The 26,230-nt window shown below is 36.8% G+C and overlaps 1 protein-coding gene across 1 annotated transcript in view; it reads left to right on the top strand.

Annotated features, from left to right (window-relative positions):
* Window positions 1-26,230, top strand: part of DNAH14 (dynein axonemal heavy chain 14) — a 190,996-nt gene that overhangs the window by 94,263 nt on the left and 70,503 nt on the right. Inside the window, exons 43-53 of the mRNA XM_069484603.1 lie at window positions 1,302-1,418; window positions 3,914-4,072; window positions 5,052-5,187; window positions 6,833-6,894; window positions 7,815-7,999; window positions 10,248-10,376; window positions 11,601-11,738; window positions 12,731-12,898; window positions 15,368-15,538; window positions 20,899-21,063; window positions 21,818-21,910. Coding sequence (XP_069340704.1) covers window positions 1,302-1,418; window positions 3,914-4,072; window positions 5,052-5,187; window positions 6,833-6,894; window positions 7,815-7,999; window positions 10,248-10,376; window positions 11,601-11,738; window positions 12,731-12,898; window positions 15,368-15,538; window positions 20,899-21,063; window positions 21,818-21,910 — 1,523 coding nt within the window. The remainder of the gene's footprint in view (window positions 1-1,301; window positions 1,419-3,913; window positions 4,073-5,051; window positions 5,188-6,832; window positions 6,895-7,814; window positions 8,000-10,247; window positions 10,377-11,600; window positions 11,739-12,730; window positions 12,899-15,367; window positions 15,539-20,898; window positions 21,064-21,817; window positions 21,911-26,230) is intronic.

Genomic DNA, 26,230 nt, shown 5'->3' on the forward strand with positions numbered 1-26,230 from the left:
AGAGAAAGAACCCAGGATCAAACAGTTACTACATTAATCGGGTTCTGCAGAGAAAGAGAAGCAATGGAATAGATATAGATACATTGACTCAGGTGATCATGGAGCCTGAGAAGTCACACGCTCTGCCCTCTGCAAGCTGGAGGACCAAGAAAGCAAGTGATGTAACTTTAGTCTGAGTCCAAAGGCCTGAGAATCAGGGGAGCTAGTGCTATAATGTCCAGTCCAAAGCCAAGAAGAGGGGAGGGTATGCTGGTAAGTCCCTGAGCCCAAAGGCCAGAAAACCAGGAGCTCTGATGTTGGAGGGCAAGAGAAGGCAGTCCTAGCTCAAGAAGAGAGAGAGAATTTGCCTTTCCTCTGCTTTTTTGTTCCATTCAGACCCCACCCACATTGGTGAGGGTGGATCTTCTTTATTCAGTCTACTGATCCAAATGCTAATGTCTTCTGGACACACCCTCACAGACACATCCAGAAACGGTGATTTACCAGCTATGTGGGTATACCTTAGGCCAGTCAAGTTGACACATTAAATTAGCTATCACAGTTATATACTTTATGATGCCACTTACATGACATTCTGGAAAAGGCAAAACAAAAACAGAACAGATCAGTGGTTGCCAGGCATTAGGACTGGGAGAAGGTCTAAATACAAAAGAGGTAGCACTCAGGAATTCTTTTGGGTTTTGGAATTGTTCTGTATCCTGTCTATAATGACGGTAACAAAAATCCATGCGTGTGAGAAAAAACTCATAGAACTGTATACAAAAATAAAAGTGAATTTTACTGTGTGTAAAATTTTATAAATAATTGAAAGAATGTATGAAATATTAACATGGTTTTCTTCATATAGTGAATCAATAATTACTTTGCTTTTATTCTATATTTCTAGAATTTTCTACTAAGAAATTTATTACTTTTTTATAGTAGAAAAATAAATGTCATTTACAAATAACTATCAAAGTTCTCTAATGGATTGGTTGGACTACAACCAATATGTTATTGGCATTTAATAGCATCTAAACACATGGTAATAAGCAGAACTTTGGGATATGATTTCAAAGAATATCAAATTCACCTTGCTTTCTGGATGTAAAAAGGACCCAAAGTCAACAAAACTTTGCTTTTATACGTTAAAGATTAGAAAAAAATAAGGCCTGTTTTATATAGTTGGATATAGCCTTAGTGAATACTTAATATTTCTGGTTTAACAATCAAATCTTTCAGATAGAATTCACATGGTTAGTGAAACATTCCATAACTGAACCTCTTTTTTACTTGAATTTATTTATCAGTTTCAGATGTAGGCATTAACCTACCAACTGGTGAACATTCTATCTTTGAGTATTTTGTGGATATACAGCAATGTGAATTCGTACTTTGGTCAGATTTAGTTCCTAGTGATCAAACACTAATTCAAAGAGGTAAGAATAATTATAAGATTAATACTTGTAAATTCTCTAAAATATTGAGTATTTATAAAAGTAATTATGTCAGCAACTTTGAGGACTAATAAATTCTTAGTTCATGTAGAGACCAGGTGAGACCTATGTTTACAAATGTGCATTTTAAAAGCAACCTTTGAATACAACTTTCTGACAAATTTGGAATGTATTTGAGTCAGATGCACATTGTAAAACTGTAGTGCATTAAAAATCTTGCTAATGGCAATATTTATTTTAATTAGCTGTGATTATTGAAAGGAGAAAATGGAAAGTACCACTTCCAAAGTAGGAAAATCATATATGTGAAAACTTATATTTGGTTATAAAGGAAACTGCTAATTAGAAAAGAATCATAATTTGAAAAATATCCCTATATGCTAAATTGTTTTAATTTTCAATCTTTGCTTCTACATATAGCAGAAAAAGATACAGAAAATTATTGCACTTTGAAAGCCCGGTAGAAGTTTGAGACAAAAACTTAAAGCTTCTTGTAGAGTTCTTGCAAATATAATAAATGTAATAAATGCAGCCTGAATTGAATTGCTTTGAGGTCAGGTTTCTCTCATCAAAGAATTTCAAAGTTTGGTTGCAAGAGTTTTTGACAGAAAGCAGCCATAACTACCAGAATGTTCTAACTCTAAATTTGTTTCAGTTGGAAATACCAAGGTATTTTATACAATATTTTGTCACAATAAATATGAGTGATTATATTTATTTGAAAGCTCTGAATTGTATTTCATATGTTAGTGCTAATATTGAATTATTTTTATCCTAAGTTTTTTACCACTATATAGAAAAAGTATAACTGATTATCATTTGCATATAACTCTACATTTTTAGTATACCTCTCCTATGGGAGTAGATGATTCAACAAATGGTATTAGTTAAGCCAGGTAACAGGTGAATTAAAAATTAAATGTTTTTTTTTAAAAGAAAAGCATAAAACTTTTAGAAGAAATTATATGAGAATTTTTAAATAATCTTGGAGTGAAGGTTATCTTTCTATATATGACACAAATTATAGAAGCCAGCAAGAAAACATAGATATACTCAACTATTAATACATAAAACAAGTAATAAGTGATGTCATATCACAAGAACTAATTTTCTTACTATATAAGGAGCCTCTACAAATCAAAGTTTAAAAGACCAGAAGCCCATTTTCTATAAAAATGGGCAAAGAATATAAATAGATGATAGTTCACAGAAAAATGAATGGCTCTCACATATAAAAAGAGTTGACCCATAATATGAGAAATGTGAATTAAACTAGAATTAGATATAATTTTTCACCCACAATGTTGGTGAGGATCAAAAAAGTTTGATACTTTTGGCAAACGTGAGGATACAGACTCTCAAACATTGGAGGGCAATTTGTCAATATCTATCAAAGTTATAAATCATAGGCCCGTTTATATTAACTCAGCAACTCCACTTACATTATTCCACATACATACAAAATGACATGTACATTACATAAACTCAACTTTATTTGTAATAGTAAAATATTGGAAACACCACAGACGTCCACCATCACTGGAGCACTGGTGAAAAATGTGTGATACATTTATTAAATGGAATAATATTAATTAGAAAAAGAATTACTGATGGAGAAGGATCTCTCAAATGCACCAAATTAAAAAAAGGAAATGGCAGAATAGTATACAACATCTGGGAACTGGGTGGCTTGGATACAGGAATAAGAACCTTTATATACTTTTAAGTTATGTACCATGTGAATATATGAGCTATTCAACTAAGTTTTTAATTAACAAAAGAACTAATGACAAATGAGGATGTAAGGCTGTGTTGTATTTAACTCCTCTGAGTTTTGGCCATGTAATCGGGGAGAGAATTGGGGTAGGTATTTATAGAAAGCTATAGGGTCCAGAGAGGTTTGGTTTGGGGGTGGTGTGTGTGTATGTGTGTGTGTTTTATATTAAATTGCCTATATTCAACTGGTTTTTGCTTTTAAAAATGTCAGTTTCACATCGTTCAATCAATGAAAAGATTGGATATACTAGCACATACATGTTTGTATGATAGAAAATTCCAGTTAAAAGGAAGAGACTGATAATGGTGGGGGAGATGGGTTACCAAAGAAGTGAAGTTCTTAAAAAAAGGACTGCAGGAGGCTTTGGCAGAAAAACTACTTTCATTCTTACAGGAGGACAGAAGGAAGAGGTGATTGCATACAGGGGCAGATTAGCAGGTTTGATGGTAGGAAAGTCATGCTGTTTGCTTATGGCGGATTTGGGAATGTGTGCAGTGAGTTTGCCAGCTGAGAGTATGAGTGAGAAGGACAATTTCTGAAATCAGCAAAGACTGCGGTCACTTGCAACAATGTTGGCTTATGTGTATATGTTTAAATTGCTTTGTAATAAAATTGCAGACTTTTCCAAAAAGTTGAGTACCTAAAAGATTAGATTAATATTTCTTTCTAGGTTATTTAAAACTTTTTTATTTTAACTTAGGAACTTCATTACTAAGTGTTCATCAAGGATCTGGTGAAAACCTCTTAAAGATAACAGAATACAGAGAGGGTGTTAATTATACCCCTACGAGAGATACAACATGCCTTTCTTTTCTCATGAGCCTTCTTTTAAAGAATTCCTGCCCTGTTCTTCTCACAGGTATTAAAAATATTTAACATAAGGTGAATTACAGAGTTAGGAGAAGGTTAAGAGATTATTTGTTAAGTGGGAAAAAATATCCCCTGAAAAGTTTGGGTGACTATATCAATTTATATTCTTACCAACAGTATATGAATGCCCACTTCCCCACATGTTTGCCAATGCACAGGACATCATAAATCTTTTTCATCTTTTCTTTAACTTCAGGGCAAATTCCAGAAGTAGAACTGTTGGATTAATATATGTTTGGCTTCCATAGCCTGTGGGCTGAGGTCCTTATTGGTAACATTAATTGGTTTCATTAAATTTACACACGATTCCTCAACCCAACGTTAAAATTTTTCTTTTACTGTCATCAAAGAAGTAATTCTATACACTTCTACTCTGTAACACTTATCACAACACTTTGATTTCTTTTTCCAATTCTCTAACTTGTGTTGCCTATCACCAGAGGCAATAGTATTGGTTTCCCAATTCCGTATTCAAAGAATTCAGACAATGTAACTCAGGTAACCCATGCCTTGCCTCTAATTTGGTCTAAGAAAATTCTTATTTTTTACTTTAGTATTTAGCAAATGGTAAATTCATTAATTCTTGTTCTGCTTCAATAAGGAGTTTATCATCAGATTTCTCTCTCGCATTGTGTTAGCAAACATTTTCAAGGAATTTCCTTTCATGTAGTAGTTCTACTGAGCTATAAGCAAAAAGATTTGTGATAGGCTTAAATGAACGTTTATAACAATAATGGCTAACTCCTAATCCATACTTTTGTAAAAAATGTAAACAATTCAAACAATTTGAGAGGGTTTCATATCAACTTCCTGATTTAGCCACTCTTAACCACATTTTTGAAAGGAAAGAATAAAAATATTTTTCATATAATTTTCAAATGAAGGAAAATGTTATTGGTTCATTTTAATATGTTAACGTGTGTTATTTTCTTGCATATAAATCTAACCTAATACATATTTCCCCGTAGGAGACTCTGGTGTTGGGAAGACTGCTGCCATAAACCAAATGCTCGAGAAGTTAGAAGGTCCAGGAGCATTTGACATAAAATATGGTTCAATTTTAGGAGAAGTCCTATTATATAATGAAATTAAAAAATCAAGGTTGTATATATTAAGCTCTAAATTTGTCTGGTAAAAAAGTTTGCTTTAGTGTATAAATGTGCCTTGTTTTTAAAAAGCAAATCTGTTATGTAAAAATGCAGAATTACTCACAAGAGGAGATAAAATGAAAATCCTTTTTTCCTAATCTTTATTTTTTTAATTTAAATTTTTATTTTTAATTGACAAATAATTGTAAATATTTATGGAGTACAATGTGGTGTTCTGATATATGTATATGCATTGTATAATGATTATATAAGCTAATTAACATATCCATCACCTGAGATACTTACCATTTTTGTAGTGAGAAGAATTAAAATCTATTCTTTTAGCAATTTTGGAATATACAGCACATTATTATTAGCTGTGGGTCACCAGGCTGTGCAATAGATGTCAAAATCTTATTCTTCTTGTCCCACTGAAACTTTATACCCTTTGACCAACAATTCCCCATTCCCTCCCTCCTCACCCCCAGCTCCTGGAAGCCACTGTTCTTTTCTCTGCTTCTATGCGTTTGACTTCTTCATATTCCACATGTAAGTGAGATTGTGCAGTATTTGTCTTTCTGAGCGTGGCTTATTTTACTTAGCACAGTGTTCTCCAGGTTCTTCATGTTGTTGCAAATAATAGGATTTCATTCTTTTTTTAAGGCTAAATAGCATTTGCACCACATTTTTTAATCCATTCATCAATTGATGGGCACAGGTTGATTCCGTATCTTAGCTATTGTGAATAGTGCTGCAAGGAACATGGGAGTGCAGATATCTCTTTGACATACTGATTTTAATTCTTTTGGATATATGCCCAGAAGTGAAATAGCTCAATCATAATGGTAATTCTGTTTTTAGTTTTTTGAGGAACTTTCATACTGTTTTCCATAATGTCTGTACTAATTTACATTTTCATCACCTGTGTATAAGAATTCTCTTTTTCCACATCCTTGCCAACATTTGTTATCTTTTGTCTTTTTTTGGGGGGGGGGTTGAGGGACAGAGTCTCACTCTGTTGCCTAGGCTAGAGTCCCGTGGTGTCAGCCTAGCTCACAGCAACCTCAAACTCCTGGCCTCAAGCTATCCTCCCACCTCGGCCTCCCAAAGTGCTGGGATTACAGACATGAGCCACCATGCCTGGCCAGGAATCATTGTTTATCTAAATAAATATCATACATAATGGAGTCTGAAAAAAATAAATAGTACTGTGTGCTCAATATTTAAGCTGAAGTGGGTTTTAACAATAGAGAAAAACAACTGTTTTCAATCAAACATAAGAAAACAAACGCCTAGAAACAAGACCAAAATAAAGGTGAATGGGTCTTTTGCTGAGTGATCCATAGGCAAAATGCACTTTATAAAGGGACAAGGGAAGTAATGGCTTTACTATCCAGAGAAAATACCTAATAGTCTGGCATCCTAGGAATTTGCCCAGTTTGTTTTTTAAAGTAAGCCCATATTTTGTTAGTTTTGGTATCAGTTCTAATGGCGACACTAATTTTATCTGTAAAAGTGCAAACAGAAAACAAAACTGTTTGTTTTCTTGTAGGAAATAGAAGTAAAATCAATCACGTGCTGTTACTTTCATCTTTTTTGTTAATATAGCTATTATGATAAATAAACTAAATTTCAACCCTTAAAACATTTTATTCCAATAGCCTAAAACAGAATATCAACATCTTGATTTCGGAAACTCAGAAGGCAGCATCTGGAAGTCTAGGTATGTAGTACAGTACAATTTCAAACTTTGCTATCTTGCCCATATGTAAGTCATTTCTATATTCGGAAATCTCAGAATGAGGATTTTAATTGGTAATTTAAAATAAACAGTCCTGAAAAACATCCAGTAGCTTCTCAAACTGTTCTACCTTACTCAAAAAGTAGAATGGTTATGGTAGAGGAGTATGTTATCTGCTCACCAGAAAGCTGATCAGTGGCTTATCAGTGGAATCATAGACTAAGTCTAGAAGTAACTGAGGGCAGTATCTCTCTATTCTGTTCTTTCCTGCTTTTAGACATAGTACAGTAGAAAAGTCATGATTCTTTAGGAGTTCTCAAATCAGGCCATACATTAGAAAGATGTGGAGTTTCAGGAACCACATCCTTGAAAATTCTGACTCAGTAGTTTTGGGAGCAGCAAGTCCATTTCTCAACGGGAATAGATGGGGTGGCCCAGAGATAACTATGAAATGGAAAGGCAGCCAGGCCACAGAATTCCTGCCAGAGGAGGCTTTTGTTTTTGTTTTTACTTTTAAGTTGCCATAGCACCATCCCAAGTAACCCCCTGGATGATCTTCACTCAGGGAATATGCCTTGATTTTGATGGCTTTGGTGTACAGCTGCATGATGCTTTTAGATGTTAAGTTATTAATATACGTGTCTGTTGTGCATGGATGAATAGAAGGTTCTCTGGGCTTTCGTACTGTTGCATTTGGCTACGGTTGCAAAGAGGTACTGTTTACCATGAAAAAGGAAAGAAATATTCCAAAGTGGATGTTCCTTCTATCAGAGTAATTTCTTGAAAAATGACCACAATACAGTAAAATTATGTAATTTTCAAATTTCTTGATACCTTATAATACAGCAAAAATAGTCTTAAAGTGTTCTAAGTTTTTTTTTTTCCAATATTTGGCATCATAGATAATTCTAAAAATCCAGAAGTTATAACTGATGAAAGTTCATTTAAAGATAATAAAAATAAAGGAATTACAGTCTCCACAATAAATTTTGGCACCAATACGACAGCTGCCAAAACCAAGGAGATGATTCTTAAGAAGTTAATAAGAAGAACTAAAGACACTCTTGGAGCACCAAAAAACAACAGGGTAAAACACCTCCCATACCAGTTAAAGAATCTGCTTATGCTATTTAAGGGATAAATTGATTTGTTTTAATTAATACTAATAAAAAATATATGTGTAACATACATTCCTGAACATTCCTAAAAGATTATCTTTATAATGGAAACTTTAGATTTCAAATCAATATAACTCAATTTCCAACATGTTGAATTATACTAATTCAGAATTACTAAGGTCAAAAGAAGCTACCGAAATCCACATAAAACAGGAAAATGGCTTAGATGCCAAATGCTTTTTTAATGTAAATTCTACCACATTTTCTTCCTGTGACCAGACTCTAAGAGTCTCAATTCAGTTACAAAAGCTTTTAAGAATTTGCTTCATAGTTCTTGATTTTAACTGAAGATATGGATAAACTTGTGGGATCTTTGCTTACATGGGTAAACTTTAGGGATTTTGAAAAGGTTAATAATTGAGCAACCTAATCACACCAATGGATTATTATATGCCTTGAGGTATTCTTATTTGGGTTGAATCTTCTTGGTGTTCTTTGGTCTTCTTGTACCTGGATATTCATATCTTTCTCTAGGTCTGGAAAGTTCTCTGCTATTATTTCTTTGGATAAGCTTTCTACTCTGCTCTCTCTCCTCCTACATCCTCTATAAGGCCAACAATTTTTACACTTGCCCTTTTGAGGCTTTTTTCTAGATCTTGTAGGCATGCTTCATTCTTTTATCTTTTTTCTCCTCTGACTGTATATTTTCATATAACCTTTCTTTGAACTCAAATTCATTCTTCTGCTTGGCCGGTTCTGCTTTTGAGAGACTCTGATGCATTTTTCAGTTTGTCGATTGAATTTTTCAGCTCCAGGATTTCTGCTTTTTTCATTACTATTTTAAGCTCTTTGTTAAATTTCTCTGATAGAATTCTGAATTCTTTCTCTGTGTTATCCTGAAGTTCATTGAGCTTGCTCGAGGCAGCTATTTTGAATTCCCTGTCTGAAAGGCCATATATCTCCATCACTCCAAGATTGGTCACTGGTACCTTATTTAATCCATTTGGTGAAGTCATGCTTTCCTGGATGTTCCTGATGTTTGTGGACATTTGTCAACGTCTGGGCATTGAAAAGTTAGGTATTTATTTCCATCTTTGCAGTCTGGACTTGTTTGTACCCATTCTTCTTTAGACTTTCTTGAGAGAGCTTTCCGTTAAAAGGGGATTGAGTATTGTGACTTAAGCCTACAGTCACTGCAGCCATTTCAGCACTAGGAGGCCCCCTAAACCCAGGAATGCTGCAACTCTTGTAGATTCCTGGGTACTCTGCCTTGATAAACTTGGGTAAGATAAATGAGAATTCTTTGGGTTACCAGGCAAAGTCTCTCGCTCTCTTCCCCTTCTTTCCCCCATCAATAGGAGTCTCTCCGAGCTGGGCTGCCTGGAGTTGGGGGAGAGGTGACACAGGCACCCTTGTGGCCACCACAGTTGGCATTGTGCAGGGTCACACCTCACACCTTGCAGACCAGCACAAGACTAGGGCTTGCCAAAGGATCACACCAATAGAATATGCAAACGAGAGAAATTTCAGTCAGTTTATGACACAATAGAGGGGAAACTGAGTGTCTTACTAAAACAAAGGATACAGACAGTTACAAATTAGGTAATTCAAAACAAATGGCCATTTGTGTTTTTCTAACAAGTTGCTTGATTTACAAAAAATAAATAGAATCTAAAGGGGGTAATCAGTACACTTCATTGCATAGTATGTTCAAAAGTGGAAAGTAACACAAGTTTAAAAATTGAATATGTGTCTGAATTTTCTCCTTGTTGTTCATGACAACAGCATTTGCAGCAGAATTTTAAAAGTCTAGTTCCAGATGACAGTCTTATTCCCAAAGCAGGGTGCTTTATGAATTAAAGCTGAATACCCACAACGGTGTCCTGCCACTAGTAGGCGCTCAATAAGTAAATACGGATTGAATAATGGCGACATTCCAGTGTAACAGCCACAGTTATATTACCTTATTCAGCATCAAATACATTTCTAACTATTATCAGACATAATTATTACAGGTCTATTGAGGGTGAGTAGAGTTTCTGCTGTTCTGAGAACTTGTTTTCTAAAATTATATTTTCAAAATAGAATTTGTTCTGTTTTTAATAGAAAAACAGACATTACATATAATTTTGTTCTTATCCCATAGCATAAACATTCCTAATTCATAATTTAAAGAAAGGTACTAATTAATATGTTTTAAAACCTTTTATCTTTAAGACTGTAATATTCCTTGATGATATGAATATGCCAGTATCAGATACATATGGAGCAAAACCACCGCTGGAATTGATAAGACAATTATTAGATTTGGGAGGAGTTTATGATACTGGAAAAAATGCATGGAAGGTACAGTATATACTAAGTTTTGTTCTCATTAAATATTGTTACTTACAATGAATTAAATATTTTTAACAATGTTGAGTGAATTAAGAAAGAAATACAGAAAGTCTAGCCATATGGACATGTTAAGCCAAGTTTAGAGCTTAAATTAACCATGCCAATTAGATCTTTGCAATTTAGGTCCATGGGTTTATAGAAATTCTCATTTTAGTTGGTTTAAATCTTAGTAAAAATTGCAAATATGTCCCAGAGATTTAGTTTCTGAATCAAATAATGCTCACTATTGTTAACTGTATTTATAGTTAATCAACTTTTTCAATGCATCAGAATTTAGAGAAAAGCTAGTAAAAATGTGGCCTACCAAATACATCCTTAATCTCTATATAAGCCTACTCTCTGTCTTTATTTTCAAGAACATAGATCAAAGATTATCAGAAGTATTGCAAAATCAAAAAACTTCCCCAGGAGGTAATCCTGTGTAATTATCTTTGTTACATTGAACTAAATCAAAATGGCTTAAGTTTTTAGAAAAATATATGTTCCAATGCACTTTTCTCCCTGTTTGGTTCCTTCTCTGGAAATCACAAGCTCTCTGTTTCAGAACTGATTCTACTACTTAAACTTTCTGAGGCTCAGATTCCGCATTTGTAAAATTAGATGGTTGCATTACCCACAGTTTCATGTCTGAGACAAACTTGGGCCCCAGATCCTAAATGAGGCACACTGGCTTGTGAGTGCCATCAGCTCAGTCACCTGAGGGGAAGAATGCAGATGCAGACCGCCAGGGAGAATCCAGTAGAAAGCTAGAATCCAGTAGAATGCTAGAAAAAAAGAAAAGGCAGGAAATCGGTTCTGGTACGCACACCCTGGACAAGTTCCCTGAACTGACCAGAAACAGAGCAGACCTTTTATGGGATTTCTGTGGCCTTGGACACAGGTAGGAATAAAGCTATTAAAAGCACCCTGTTGTGGGTAGAAGAGATTATCGGTCTGATTCCACCCAGCTCTTCAATGCTGTGATGTTGTAGGGTGTCACATGGACATTTTTGTGTTGACAGTGAAGCATCTTCTCACCCCAGGCCAATCCTAGCCATTTTGGAGACACACTCAGGAGACTCTCCTGATTCCTCACGTTTTTAAATCTTTTGCCCCTTAGGGGCAGAGAAGTAGCTGTATATTTCACTTCCCACAGATGCATTTAGTTATTCTTCCTTTTTATTCTTCCCTCAGAATATTCAAGATCTCTCTATAGTTGCAGCTTGTGTTCCTACAGGTGGTGGGAATGAGATTAGCCCACGTCTCCTCAAACATTTTTCCACACTGGTATTGCCTCATCCTTCACCACGTGCCATACGTACTATTTTCCAGGTAATACGTCTAGTTTCATTTTCTACTGAAAAAAAAAAAATGAATTCCATAGAATAAGGAAATATGTGAGAATCTAAATCCACTAATACTGAAAGAAAATTATCTTAAGAGGATGGATTTTATTTCTGCCTGTATTTTCTGGCCTGTTGTTATAATTTGTCTCTAAATATCAAAAGCATAATTTAATGTGCATAAAAAACATATGTTTAATGTGCATTTAAAATGCAGATGTCAGGACTTTATCCTGAGATTTTGATCCACTGTATCTGGGATGGAGCTCAGGAGTCTGCATTTTTAACAACCACACCCTGATTTTTGCTAGAATTGATTTGCTCTTTTCATTTTATCGTAGAATAAAAAACACTGCACAAACTATTACCTCAGTCTAGATTGTTATACTTTCTTCTAAAATGGAATTTTGTTTTAGGTGTAGAATATTGATTACCTGCATCAAAATTACCAAGTGCTTTTTGAAACATGGATTTAAAAAGTCAGCTTTAAATTTTATATTATAAAGAAGAAAACACAAGATTCATTTTGAAGAATTTAGGGATCCTGCATAAGATTTATTTTTCTAATCATACTAGGTTTCAAGTTGAGCCATTTTTCTAGCAAGATGTTTCAGGATTTTCAGAAGAGAGTATACCTGTGTACCAACCCAGACTGAGGTGATAGTTCTGTCACTTTATACTCCTTTTAGTACATCTACTGAGGAGAAAGGAAATGGAAGCATTCCCAGCATGTGGAGCACAAATTGTCCCCAGAGAACACGTGTCACAGAGTAGAACCAATTGGAATTTTCCCCAGTTTGCGACACCCAACATGTCTTTTTCTAGTCTACCATCCTGTTTTAGATAGATTTTACTCTTAACATTTCCAATGAAATTAATCCTCCATTATAGTAACCAAGTCTGCTTTTTAGTAGAGATTAGCCAGAAATAGTCTATACTTAAAATTTTGGGCAAACTAAATTATAGCATTTCTTTTTAAAGGCTCATTTGGGAATGTATTTCTCCATCAATAACTTCACATCTGATGTTCAGAAAAGTAAGAATGAGATAGCATCTTGTTCCCTAGCTGTATACCATCAAGTACGTCAGAGTATGTTACCAACCCCGACAAAATGTCACTACGTGTTTAATCTTCGAGACGTGTTTAAGGTTTGTTTTAAAATGCATTCTCTAGGTATTTTTTGGTTTGTTTTTTTTTTTACAACTTCAAGATATTAGGAGGTACAAGTGTTTTTGTTACATGGATAAATTGTATAATGCTGAACTCAGGGCTTTTAGTATACCCGTCACCAGAATAGTGTACATTGTACCCGAAAGGTAAGTTTTTATCCTGCACCCCACTTCCTCCTTCTCAGTTTCCAATGTCCTTTATGCCACTTTAAGACCACGTGTACCCATTGTTTAGCCCCCATTTATTACTGAGAACATATGGTGTTTGTTTTTCCATTCCTGAGATATATCACTTAGGATAATGGTCTCCAGTTCCATGCAAGTTGCTGCAAATGAAATTATTTCATTCCTTTTTATGGACCCACACCATAGTCTCCTTTTAGTTCTGCCTCTGTGGGCTCCTTTGCCTCCCAAGATTAGTTCACAGATCTCCCTTCTGTGCCCCCAAGGAACACGATCAAGTCCTGGGGGTACAGGGTCCAGCCTGCAGGCCTGTCCTCTGATCCCCCAAGTTCAGTCCCTAACTGGCAGAGAGAAGTGTGCTGGTCCTGAGTTGTCTGTGGACTGATGAAGTACTCTTAATGCCCCTCTGCTTCATGGTGCCCTGCTCTGCTGGAGCAGCCAGGCAAGCAGCAGCCGGGGGGCGGGCAGGGAGCTCACAGTCTGAGCACCCCTTGGTCCACTGCGGGTCTGCGGGAGGAAAGGCGTAGGCCCCACTCTCTGTGGAAGCCTAGGTGTGGTGGGCATGCCAACAGAGAGGAAACAGCCCCAGCTCAGTTGTCTCTGGGGCACCCATGCCGACCTACCACGAACTACCACGGCTGCACTGGCAGGTGTGGGTGGGAGAGGGGAGGAGGAGGAGAAGAGTCTGAATGGAGGAGAGCTGGCACACTGGTCCCTTTTGCTGTAGGGCAACACACACACACACTCCCACCCCTTACTCAACTCTCCGTCCCCTGAAGGCAGCCCACCTTGAATGTCCAAGCTTTGAGATCAGACAGTTCCCGTGGGATCCACCAGCCCCCTGTGGCCACCACCGTCTGGCAGGTATTGGGAAATGTTTGGGGACCAGTGACAAGAAAGCTGAAGGGCTGAAGCTCCCAGGACAGGACAAAAGCACACAATGGGTGGAGAAGCAGTATGGTGCCTGCCCTCTTGGCTCTTGTCTGTGATGATGGGGAGCGAGCCTGGTTCCGTGTACAAGAAGCCCTCAATTCACTGGTGGTGGCAGCATTGGGGCTCTTGAGGTTAGAGAAGCTCTCCAGCAGCTCCAGAGCCTGCAGTCTGCCCGAGGTGTGAGGGGAGGAAAACAAACACCCCCACCTACCCTTTCCATGGGGCTTGATCTCTGCTGAAATCTTGCTCTTTCTTGTTCTGCTCTGCAGCTTCTTCCCATGGAATCTCCGGTAGGTTCAGAATTACACCTGGGCTATATTTTTTTCATCTCAAAACTTTTCCTTCTTTCTGAGTTGATCTGGTGACCAGTGTCTCTAGTCAACCATCTTGCCTCCCCTCTGTCTTCCAGTTTTTTCTTTCTCTAGTTTATTTTTAAAAATTTAAGTTGAGGAGATGTAATTTTACTGAATTGAGTCTCTCTGTCTCTCCCCCCTTTCTCTCTCTCTCTCTCTCTCTCTCTCTCCATTTCCCTACTCACTGGTACTATCAACATTAAATTGTGAAAAGGGAAAAAAAGAGAAATGCATATTTATAGCAGCTTATCCCATGAGTTAGTTGAAAAGAATTGTTAAAATAATTTCATGCAGAGAATTCAGTGATGAAACCACTAAGACTATTAGAATATTGGCTAAGATCTTCAGCAGGGAAAGAAGTGACAAAGTTATAATATAGATTTTTGTTTTGCTTTATTTCTGAGATTTTATTGTGGCTGTCAGAAAATGAAAACATGTATGGATTTCATAAGCATGCTTGGATTTTCAGATTTTGCAAGCAGTTCTGATTTAGTTACCAGCCTTGGCCAAATAATTTTCAAAATTGATGTTAGGAAAAATGGTTCTTGAATTTGATATCATCCTCTTCTTGTTGTGGGACTTTAGCCCTAAATAGTACATATAATATTTGATATGGGTTGTAAGATTTTTTAAAATCCAAATTTAGAATGCTGAAACATACTAACATCAAGAAGTACCTCTACATCACCTCCAGCGTGCTGCCTCCGAGTCAACACCATGGTCCGGACTCCCATCCTGGCAAGGCCTCCATTAGATGTGGCTGAAGAGTCCCTGACTCCCCCACAAGGGTCAGACAATGCCAGTTTTCCCTGGTTTATAACTTTCCCATCTCATCAAAATTTCAGATTATCTCATGTAGAAATTGACAATTCTTACCTTGGATAATTGCTTCTATTTTTATGGAACATTAGTCTGGAAAAATTGAGTCTTTACATACTGCCCTGATAATGTTTTTCTAAAATGTTATTTTTAATAATAGCTTCTCCTAGGATTGCTGCAAGCTGACAAGGCTGTTGTTAACTCCAAAGAGATGGCTGCTCTGCTCTTTGCTCACGAAGCCACCCGAGTGTTTCACGATCGCCTAATTGAGTCCACTGAAAAAAGCGTTTTTTATCAGTTGCTTTCAAAGGAAGTCAAGAGCTATTTTCAGGTAAACTTATATTTTAAAAATTATTTTAAATGGATTCTTGGCCAGAAATGTTGTTTAACAAAAGTCCCCAAACGTTTCTATAGTATTAAGTAAACTTTATTTTGTTAACAATTCCATTTTTTACTTGAAAATGTCTAAAAGTATAGATGTGATGGAGATGATAAGATCTTGGTGCCTTTGCTCATGTTTTTGGCCTCTTAAGTGCCTCAAAGCTGCCCGTTTTTTTAGTGCTAGCAAACTGTCCACTCTCTTGATACCTCAGGAAGACTCTTCATCCCTCTCCAGCACTTTGAACTTTAGTTTTCTCACTGCCTGTCTTTTAGTCACAAAGGAAAAGCATTTCAATAAACTGATTCACACTAAAAGAATGTGACTGGGGGAGGGGCAGTCGGAGAAAAAAAGAAAAAAAATAAAAAAATAAAAAGAATGTGACTGAATGGAGCAGTGATCTCAGCTCCATTAGTAGACTTTTTTGCTATCTACTCTCGACAGAATTAAGAACATTTCCTTTCCAAGCAAGGGTGACCCTTCATTTTCTGTCTTCTTTTCTTTTTCTGTCTTCTTTGGTGGTGCCACTTTCTCTCTCTCATCCTCTAATAGTAGTCCAAGAAATATAATAAATTCAAGAACATGATAATATCTTACAACGGTAAGAGAATTTTATAATACAAATTTTATACATAGAGATAAAGACAGTTATACATTCGTGCATATAAACTCAGAATATAACATGTGTATTTAGTTATGTGTCACTTAACAACAGGGACACCTTCTGATAAATGCATTATTAGGTGATATCATCATTGTGTGAACATCTTAGAGTGTACTTACATGAACTTAGATACTTTATGGCCTGCTACACACCTAGGCTATATGGTACAGCCTGTTGCTCCCAGGCTGCCTTTGCAGCACGTGACTGTACTGAACTCTGTCGGCAACTGTAACACAGTGGTAAGTGTTTGTGTATCTAAACATAGAAAGGGTGTAGTGAAAATACCATGTAAAAAGATACACCTGTGTAGGGCACTTACTATGAATGGGGCTCGCAGGACTGGAAGTTGCTCTGTGAGTGAGTGAGTACGAGTGAGTGAGGTGAAGGCCCAAGACATTACTGTAAACTTCATAAATCCTGTACGCTTAAGCTACATAAATGTATTTTTAAAATTTTTCTTTCTTCAATAATAAATTAACCTTAGCATACTGTAACTTTTTTACTTTATAAACGTTTCAGTATTTTGAACTGTTTGACTCCTTTGCAGTAACACAATTTAAAACACAAATACATTGTGCAACTGTACAAACATATTTTCTTTCTTTATGTCCTTATTACATAAGCTTTTTTCTATTTTTAACTTTTTTTATACTTCTGGAACTTTTTGTTAAACACGAAGACAAAAACACATACATTAGCCTAGACCTGCATAGGGTAGGGATCATTAATATCACTCTCCCACCTCCACATCTTGTCGCCCTGGAAAATATGCAAAGGCAGTAGCGTGCATGGAGCTATCATCTCCTGTGACAACAGTGCCTTACCTCCTGAAAGATGTCCCTGAGACTGCTTTACAGTTAACTTTTTTAATGTAAGTAGAAGGAGTACACCCTAAAATAACGATAAAAAGTATACTATATAGTGAATATATAAACCAGTAACACAGTCATTTATTATCATTATCAAGCACTGTGTACTATACTTTTACACAACTGGCAGCTCAGTAGGTTGTTGATACCAGCATCATCACGGACACGTGAGTAATGTGTTGTGCCACAATGTCAGGATGGCTAGATGTCCCTAGGTGATAGGAATTTTTCAGCTCCGTTTTAATTTTAGGGGACCACTGTCATACATGTGGTCCTTCATTGACTGAAACATCATTATGTAGCCCATGGCTGTATGTAAATCTATGTTTGTAAATATATCTGTGTGTGTTCATATACATTCATATTTTTTAGATAAGTCACAAATTCAGAAAGCTTTTAAAATTATTTCTGGGAGCCAGGCAAAGTGGCATATTCCTGTATTCCCAGCTACTCAGGAGGCTGAGGTGGGAGGATCCCTTGAGCTCAAGCATTCAAGGGCCAGCCTGGGCAACATAGTGAGACCCCGTCTATTAAAAAGAAAACTATTTCTGGACCCTCCCATCACTTTCTTTCAGTCCAAGTTTTCTTTTTTTTTTTTTGAGACAGAGTCTCACTCTGTTGCCCAGGCTAGAGTGAGTGCCGTGGCGTCAGCCTAGCTCACAGCAACCTCAAACTCCTGAGCTCAAGGGATCCTCCTGCCTCAGCCTCCCAAGTAGCTGGGACTACAGGCATGCGCCACCATGCCCAGCTAATTTTTTTTCTATATATATTTTTAGCTGTCCATATAATTTCTTTCTATTTTTAGTAGAGATGGGGTCTCGCTCTTGCTCAGGCTGGTCTCAAACTCCTGAGCTCAAACGATCCTCCCACCTCGGCCTCCCAGAGTGCTAGGATTACAGGTGTGAGCCACCGCGCCCGGCCTCAGTCCAAGTTTTCTGTTTTTCAGCCAGACCCTTCTTGATATGATTCATGTTGTTCCTACCCTTCAATCTTTTTTTAACATCTGGTATAATAATCTTTCCCTTGGGACCCAAGGTTAACTCCTTTTCCACATCCACATCCACCACCACCTTCACTCACTTGCCTAGCGTCTTTCAGGTCTCTACCTAGTGTGCAGCTCTTCTTCCATTGCCTCCCATGCTCTTTGATGATGCCCCAGAGTCATCTTGTCCCTAATTTCCTTCCCTGAGACACTAGAATCTCTAGCTGACTCTTGTGTCATTCTCACCTTTCTTCTCTAACAGCCTGAACAGCACTTGCACGTAGAGATTATAAACACAGGCTCCGCCCAAGTTGAGAACTCAGCTCCTCCATTTATGAGCTGCCCTTGGGCAAGTGACCCTCTGTGCCTCAGTTTCCTCATCTCTGAAGTAAGGGTGGTAATTGTACCTATCTCATAAGACTGTGGTGAGAATTAATAGCACTAATTTGTGTAAAATGTTTAGACTGGTTTCTGGAACATAGTAAGTGTTCAATAAATGTAAGCTATCATACTACTGAAAAGAACTAGACTTTATATCTACAATTCAAATGCAGACAGGTGGCTTGGTGGAAAGAGTGTCAACTTTCGAGTTAGACATTGGTTTGACTTCTAGATCTACCCCATGTTACTCTGGGCCCTTCATACTCAACATGTGTAAAACCATCCTCAGCCACCATCCATTGCACCTTCTCCACCACCGAGGTGCCTGCCCCAGTGTTCCCCACTGCAGGGACTGGCGTTACTGTCCAAGCCTCCATCCGGGGTGGAAATCCGAGCATCTTGCCCTTTTATTCTCGCCAGAATGCGGCATAGTCTCTATGGCCTCTTCCTTTACACCTGCAGGTGCTTCCCTGGGCTCACCCTGGCCGTCCTTCGAGACTCGGCTCCTAAGCATTGTGCTCAGTGAAATGAGCCAGGCACAGAAAAGCAAATACCGCGTGGTTTCACTTACTTGTGGAATCTAAAACAACAGTAGAAGCAGCAAGTAGAATGGTGGCTAGCAAAGGCTCCAGGTCGGGAGGAATGGGAGTTAATGGTTGTCAAAAGGTACAAAACCTCAGTTGGACAGGAGGAATAATGTGTTTTTGAGCTCTGTTGCACAGTATGGTGAATATAGTTAATAATAGTCTGTTGTACATTTCAAAGTCTCTAAAAGAGTAAATTCTAAATGTTCTCATCACCTAAAATGGTATTTGATGTAAAATACTTGGCTCATGCTTCCTACCTCTTGGTGGCCTTTTCTGGCCAACACCACCTCCTTTCCAGATTAAGTGGCCCCTCTTTATATCCTCATAGGACTACAGGCTTTTCTTGTCGTAGAACTTATTATAATGTAATTGCTTATCTCTCTCTCCAGCCTGTGCATTCCATGAAAGTGAGACCATTAATTATCATCTCTTTCTAAATCCCCAGAATTTGACATTCTCTCACCCCTTATTGGTACTTGATAAATATATCTGGGATAAATGAATGAATGAGGAACGAATGAAGGATTGGAGAGGCTTTGCTAAAATAATAATCTAAAGAGAGCTTATTACTGCCTCAGGAGAAGCTCCTAAACTCCCTGTAAATGCCAACCACAATTCAGTTTTGAGAGTTTAGCAGACTAAGAAATACGTGTAGAGGCCGTAGGAAATGAGCAAGCAAATATCCTGGGAGTCAGGTCTTACCCTGGTAGGGGTCCGCTCTGTGGACAGCAAGAGTAGCTACAATAACCCAAAATAAAGATTGTTTTAACCACACTTCCTTTAAGTATGTAAGGATGTAAATTGTTCCTATGAGAATTTGGGTTTATACTCTATCGCATAATTGGTTGGTTGACTTTTTAAAAAAATACAACATAACTCTAATAATTAATACACTGTGCCAAGGTCTGTTTTAAGAGCTTTACATATCATTACTCACTGTAATCTTACTCATAACACCCTGTGATGTAGGTCCTGTTATTATCCTCATTTTACAGTTGAAGAAACTCAGCAGAGTAAGGTTAAGAACTTGCCCAGTTCACACAGCTAGTTAAGTGGTGGATATCTGATGACAGATATTCTCTTAATTATCATGCCATACCGCCCCTCAACCTGCATTTAACCATTTGCCAAACAAACGTCTTCTGAACGCCTATCAAGAATTCTGGTGCCAGATACCAAGTGAGGCAAGTGCTGAGGACTGCATGGAAGAAGTGTGGGCCCTGCCTCCAAGCACCTTGCAGCCTAGCAAGTGGTACCCATTTCTGTAAGTGCTAGGACAGACCTGTTGGCATAATAATTGGTGGAACAAGGGAGGAAAGAGTTATTTAATCTATCTGGTTTTAGGGCAAGGGAAATGGTCAGACTTCAAAGAAGAGATAGCTCATGACCTTGATATGAAAGATAGGCAAGAGTTTGCCAAGTGGACCAGGAAAGTCATGTGGAAACTTGCAAAACTGGTGGTAATTAACAACTGACTAAGGGAAGATTCTTTTTCTCAAATTGCAGTGGAACTGCAAGATATTTCCAGCAACAGGGGTTCTTAACCTAGGATCCACAGACCCTCAAAGAGTTCTTAGATAGAACTATATTATATTTGGCTTACTTCGTAATCCTCATATTTTATTGTATGCATTTTAAAATATTATTCTGAGAAAGGGTCCACAGGCTTCACTGCCAAAAGGGATTCATGGCACAAAAAAGGTTAAGAGCTCCTGAGTCTTAGATCTATGGTGCCAGGAGCTTCTCTGATAGAGTTACATGATACTAGTTTTGATAACAAGTAGAATTGTGCTATTAACAAATAATGTTAAATTCTTATCTTATAATAGATTCAATGGACCAAAGACCTGACGAATGACTCAACTGTATTTGTGGACTTCTTGGATGTAAACAAATCTCATAGAAAAAAGATCTATCAGAATACCAATGACTATCATAAACTTGAAAATGTACTTAATGAATTCCAAATGAAGTTGGGTTTAACATCTTTGGAGGTAAAGCCATATACTATGTAAAAATCTGAGAAGTGCTATATATGTCTATATTTATTTATATATATATATATGTGCAGCAAATCAAATATTTTTAAGGTGTGTGTGAGAGAGAGAGGAGAGATTGGGGAAAAGCATGCCTTCATATTTCAAAGCAGACAATTAGAAGTACAGTTTTATATTATTCTTATTTTGTCTCACTTGATAGGGAGTAATTTTAAAGACAAAGTGCACAACTGAGGCTATAGGGAGTTAAATGAATAGAGTTAATGAAGTTAAAAAATGTAAAAGAGAGCTTGGTAACAAGGTGCAAAGTAGCAACAAGGGACAGCAAAATGGTTGTGGCTTTTTACATCTTTCCCATTTTGTTGTGGGCAGAGATATGTTGGAACAAAGACACCAACAAAATCACTGATACCAGAAACCAGTTCCCTAAGTCTCTTCCTCTCACCACTTGTCCTACCTGCCGAGACAGAACAACTGGAGAGCAGCCTAGCTGCTGCTGTTCTCCTCTTCATTCTCTTCCCTCAGCCCTACCACCACCTCCTTAATACCACTCACAAGAATATTAGCATAGCAGTAACCCTATTGTGCAAACTTTCCCTGAATTTTAATGCAAACCAACCTACTGGATCTAGATTACTGGGTTACTAGAATAGTCATTTTTATTTCTATAAGTAAATTGTATATAAAACCACAATACACATTTGATTTTTTATACCTGTAATCAGTTTATTTGTTGTCATTTCTCTGCTAGATTTCTCATCCTATGGTGTTCTTCAAGGAAGCCATAGAACACATCACAAGAGCCACAAGGGTCCTTCGACAACTGGGGAGTCACATGTTGCTGGTAGGAATTTAAATTTTTCAAATGTTTTTAAGTTTGCAAAATAACAATTAAGAAACTCCGGTAACATCCATTTTGCTTACAGAAGTTTTGTTTACCCACACTTTATGAAAAATCACAGTAACTGAGTCACAGGACAGGACCCTTGTCCTCTCTACAGTTTACATAAGAAATGTGTCAGCATATAAAAATGGTATTTGCTTCTGGAAGGCATTTGATGTGACTAAAGTTGGTGAATCCTGCGTCATCTCTAGTGTATCCTCGGTGTCAATATAGTATCTGTGCAGATGGATCCTGACTTCAAAAATAGTTTACCTACTTGAATATTGATTTAGAAACATGAGCCTTTGCACCAGGTTTTGTTTCTCATGAGAACAACTGGGAGTTACATTTTTGGAAAATTCCCAAATACCTTGAATAGAGAAAGAAAAGCTTTTGGAAAGCTAAATAAAATCCAACATATTTAGTCAGTTACATAAAGCATGTTATTTATGAATTTAAGTTATTTATGCCTAATATTTAGTTATTTATTTTATAGTTTATGTATAACTATTAATTTATGCCTTTTCTTCCAAAAAGGACTTTTTTTTTGCATTCAGAAAAGCTAGAGCTTTATTTAAACACTCCTTTATTTAAACAGATATGTGCAACAAGATTAATTAAAAGAAATTAAAATTGGAAAATGGGATCAAGAAAAAAATACAAAGCAAATCTTTCTATTCACCAAAACTACATCTTTACTAACCTTTCCCATCTCATAAATGGCATCACCATGTATCTGCTGCTGTGGCCAGAAACCCAGGAGTCACTCGGTCTTGTCACTTTTCCATCATTCCTCATGTTCAGTCTGTCAATAAATCCTGGAAATACAACTTCCAAAATATATTTCAAATCTGCCCACTTCTCTGCATCTCCACAGCCACCATCCTATGTAACCCACCATTATCTTCACCTAGACCACTGCAACAGTCTTCTCTGTTACCCTTCTCTAAAATCGCATGCCTCTTCTTCCTCCACTCAGTCCTGTCATGCTATCCCCTTATTCTACATTTTTCTTACTAGTCCTTAGCATTATATTATGTATTAAATTTTCATTTATTAATTATCTGTCTCCACATTTAGAATGTAAGCAATATTATGGCTATGATTTTATCTGTCTTACTGCAATTTTTAGGAGGCTATTTTTTTATTCCTAAAGTGTATGCACTCTCAGTTTAGTTCTTTAACTACAAAGTAACTCTCTTCTTTAGTATGTCAACCCTTTTCTAATAACAAGTAAATTTACAAGTTCTCAATTCTAAAATACCAGAGAATATATATTCAGAGCAATTTTTAAAAGCCTGCATTCAAATGGAACCTTGCCATCTATAGGGGTTTTCTCATGAACCTATCTATCCTCTAAGAGCCCCTATTAAAAATATAAGGTAAAAAACGGCAAGTTCCTGATTCCTCTGTTCCTGTTACTATTTTTCCCAATTAAATATCACAGTTAGATAGTGCGATATTGATGACTAGGGTTCAATTTTGCAACTGGTAATCTAACTAGAGGCTGGGTTAATATGTGGGGGCAGCTGGAGAGAGTGTAATGATTTAATGAATACCATTTAATACAGGTAAGAAACAATGAAATAGTCATAATCTAGATTGGAGAATTCAAATAAGTTCAGATTAATTCAGTAAGTTAAAGAAGAAATAATACATGACTTTTAAAAGTAAATATTATATAATCCAATTGGATTGTATTGTTGAACTATCAAAAGAACACAAGAAAACTAATATTAATGAGCAGTTCAATTTAAGGCATCAGTTTTAAAGATTGCAGACGATCTCTTATGTAATACATTCAGTTGTCAACAAAAATTACAAGATATAAAAAGAGATAGAAAAGTATGAACTATACACAGAAAAAGAGCAGTCAATAGAAACTGTCTTGAAGGGGATCCAGATGTTGGGCTTGGCAGACATCTGGAAATGCAGCTGTTATAAATACATTTTTAAAAAACTAAAGGAGAATATCTATTTCAGAAATTGAAAGTATCCAACAATGACTCTTCAAATACAGAATACCAATAAAGAGAAATTATTTTACAAAATGGAATTTCTGGGGTTAAAAATTATAATAAATGAGATGGAAACTTCACTAGAAGAGCTCAACAGCAGATTTAAGATGCCAGAAGGAAGAATCCACAAACCTGAAGATAGGTCAATAAAAATTATCCATTCTGAAGAAGAAAAAAAAGAATGAAGAAAGAAATAGCACCACAGGCTGAATATGGTTAACTGTAATTTATTGTATGGTTTCAAAAGCTAGAAGAGAGATTTTTGAATGTTCACAGCACAAAGAAATGATAAATGTTTGAGGTGATCAATATGCTTATTACCCTAATTTGATTATTATGCACTGCATACATATATGGAAATAACACTCTGTATCCCATAAATATGTACATTTATTATATGCCAACTAAAACTAAAAGGAAAGAAATACACAGGTACCTCACAGAAGCATATGAAAATATGGTCAATATCAATTGTCATTAGGGGAAACAATAATGAGACACTACTACATGCCTGTGAAAGTGACCAAAATCCAAATAACTGAGTAATAGCAATTGTTCATAGGGATGCAGAGCAGCAGGAACTCCCATTCATTGCTGGGGGGAATGCAAAACAGCACGGTCTCTGGAAGACAGTTAGGCAGTTTCTTACAAAGCTAAACATAGTCTTGCCATATGATCCAGCCATCGGGCTCCCACATATTTACCTAACTGATGTGAAAACTTATGCCCACACAAAACCTACACATGAATGATTATAGCAGCTTCATTCATAATCACCAAAAATTGGAAGCAACCAGGATGTCCTTCAACAAAGCAAATCAATAAACAAACTGTAATACATTGATACCATGGAAAATTATTCAGAGATAAAAAGAAATCAGCTCTCAAGCCACAAAAAGACATGGGTGAATCTTAAAAGCATATTTCCAAGTGAAAGAAGCCAGTCTGGAAAGGCTACATACTATTTGATTCCAATTATATGATATTCTGGAAAAGGAACATCTATGAAAATGATAAAAAAAAAAAAAGATAAGTGGTTGCCAAGGGTTTGGTGGGATGAAGGGAAAGTGAAACACAGGTTTTTTTTGAGAGGTAAAAATTTTGTATGATGCTATAATGGTGAACACGTGACACTGTATATTTGTCAAACCCCATAGAACTCACAGTGCAAAGAATGAACCTTAATGTATGCAAATTTTTAAAAAATCATTTAAGAGGCATGGTAATCCCAGGATGAAATCAGAATGTGACAGAATAATCAAACCATGTTGCAAATGTGTGACACAAACTCACTGAAGAAGATGAGGGAAAGGAGCCGACCTAAGGAACTTTGGAAGTGAGTGGAGTTTGTAAGACTCAAGGCAAAAGAAACTGTGCCCAAGCGCTGTACTCCAGCTAATACAGTAGTTTCCCACGGGGACAAAGTCAACCGTTCTCATAGCGCAATGCATATATACCAGAATTGAGTAATGAAGTACATGAATGGCACCTGGTGGGAGCCAGTTTTCTCTTTTCTGGAGTGGGAAGTTACAGACAAGCAAGGGGAAGAGGCCGGACTGATCCATGTAGTAATGTATCAGAGTTGGAGACTTAAGTTGAATTTATGTTTAGCTTGATACAGATGATTGCATATAGAAATCTTTATAGGAATGTAGATATACAAGGGTTTGTATACAAACATTTATTCCCCTGCTGTGTGAGCTGAGACGGCTCACAGGCCAGTGACACACTCCAGTAGCAATGCATATGCCTAGCATCTAGATTTCGGTTTCTAATGACATTCTCCAATCAAAGGAACCAGGGCTCCTTAGGAAAATGGCTGATTATAGGACCAGGATGGGAAATATGCAAGATGAGCCTGGAGCATCTTGTAGTGCCAGAAAGGACATGCTAAAAAAATTGATGGGGTATGTCAGAGGGACACAAGAACCAGCTAAAAGAGTTCCCAATGGCCAAAGCTGGAGGAACAAAATAAAGTAATTTTGGATTATAACCCAAAGTGTAAAATAAGTATCCATGGGTGCATACTGATATAAATAAATGATTGAATAAATAAGTAAATGGGGGAGAATAGACAAATCTTCATGCAGAATAATGTATGCAGATAGTCCAACCTTCAAGAAGTTGGAGCATAACTCCCTACTCCTTAGCTGAGGGCTATGCATAGTAACTTCTTCCCAAAGAGTACAGTATGGAGAGGGGAAAAAATAGTAACCTTACCGTGGAGATACTTGACAAACACTACCTCAACTAGGTGATCAAG

Source organism: Eulemur rufifrons, chromosome 11 (assembly GCF_041146395.1).
Source record: "Eulemur rufifrons isolate Redbay chromosome 11, OSU_ERuf_1, whole genome shotgun sequence".
In the NCBI taxonomy this organism is placed as follows: domain Eukaryota; kingdom Metazoa; phylum Chordata; class Mammalia; order Primates; family Lemuridae; genus Eulemur; species Eulemur rufifrons.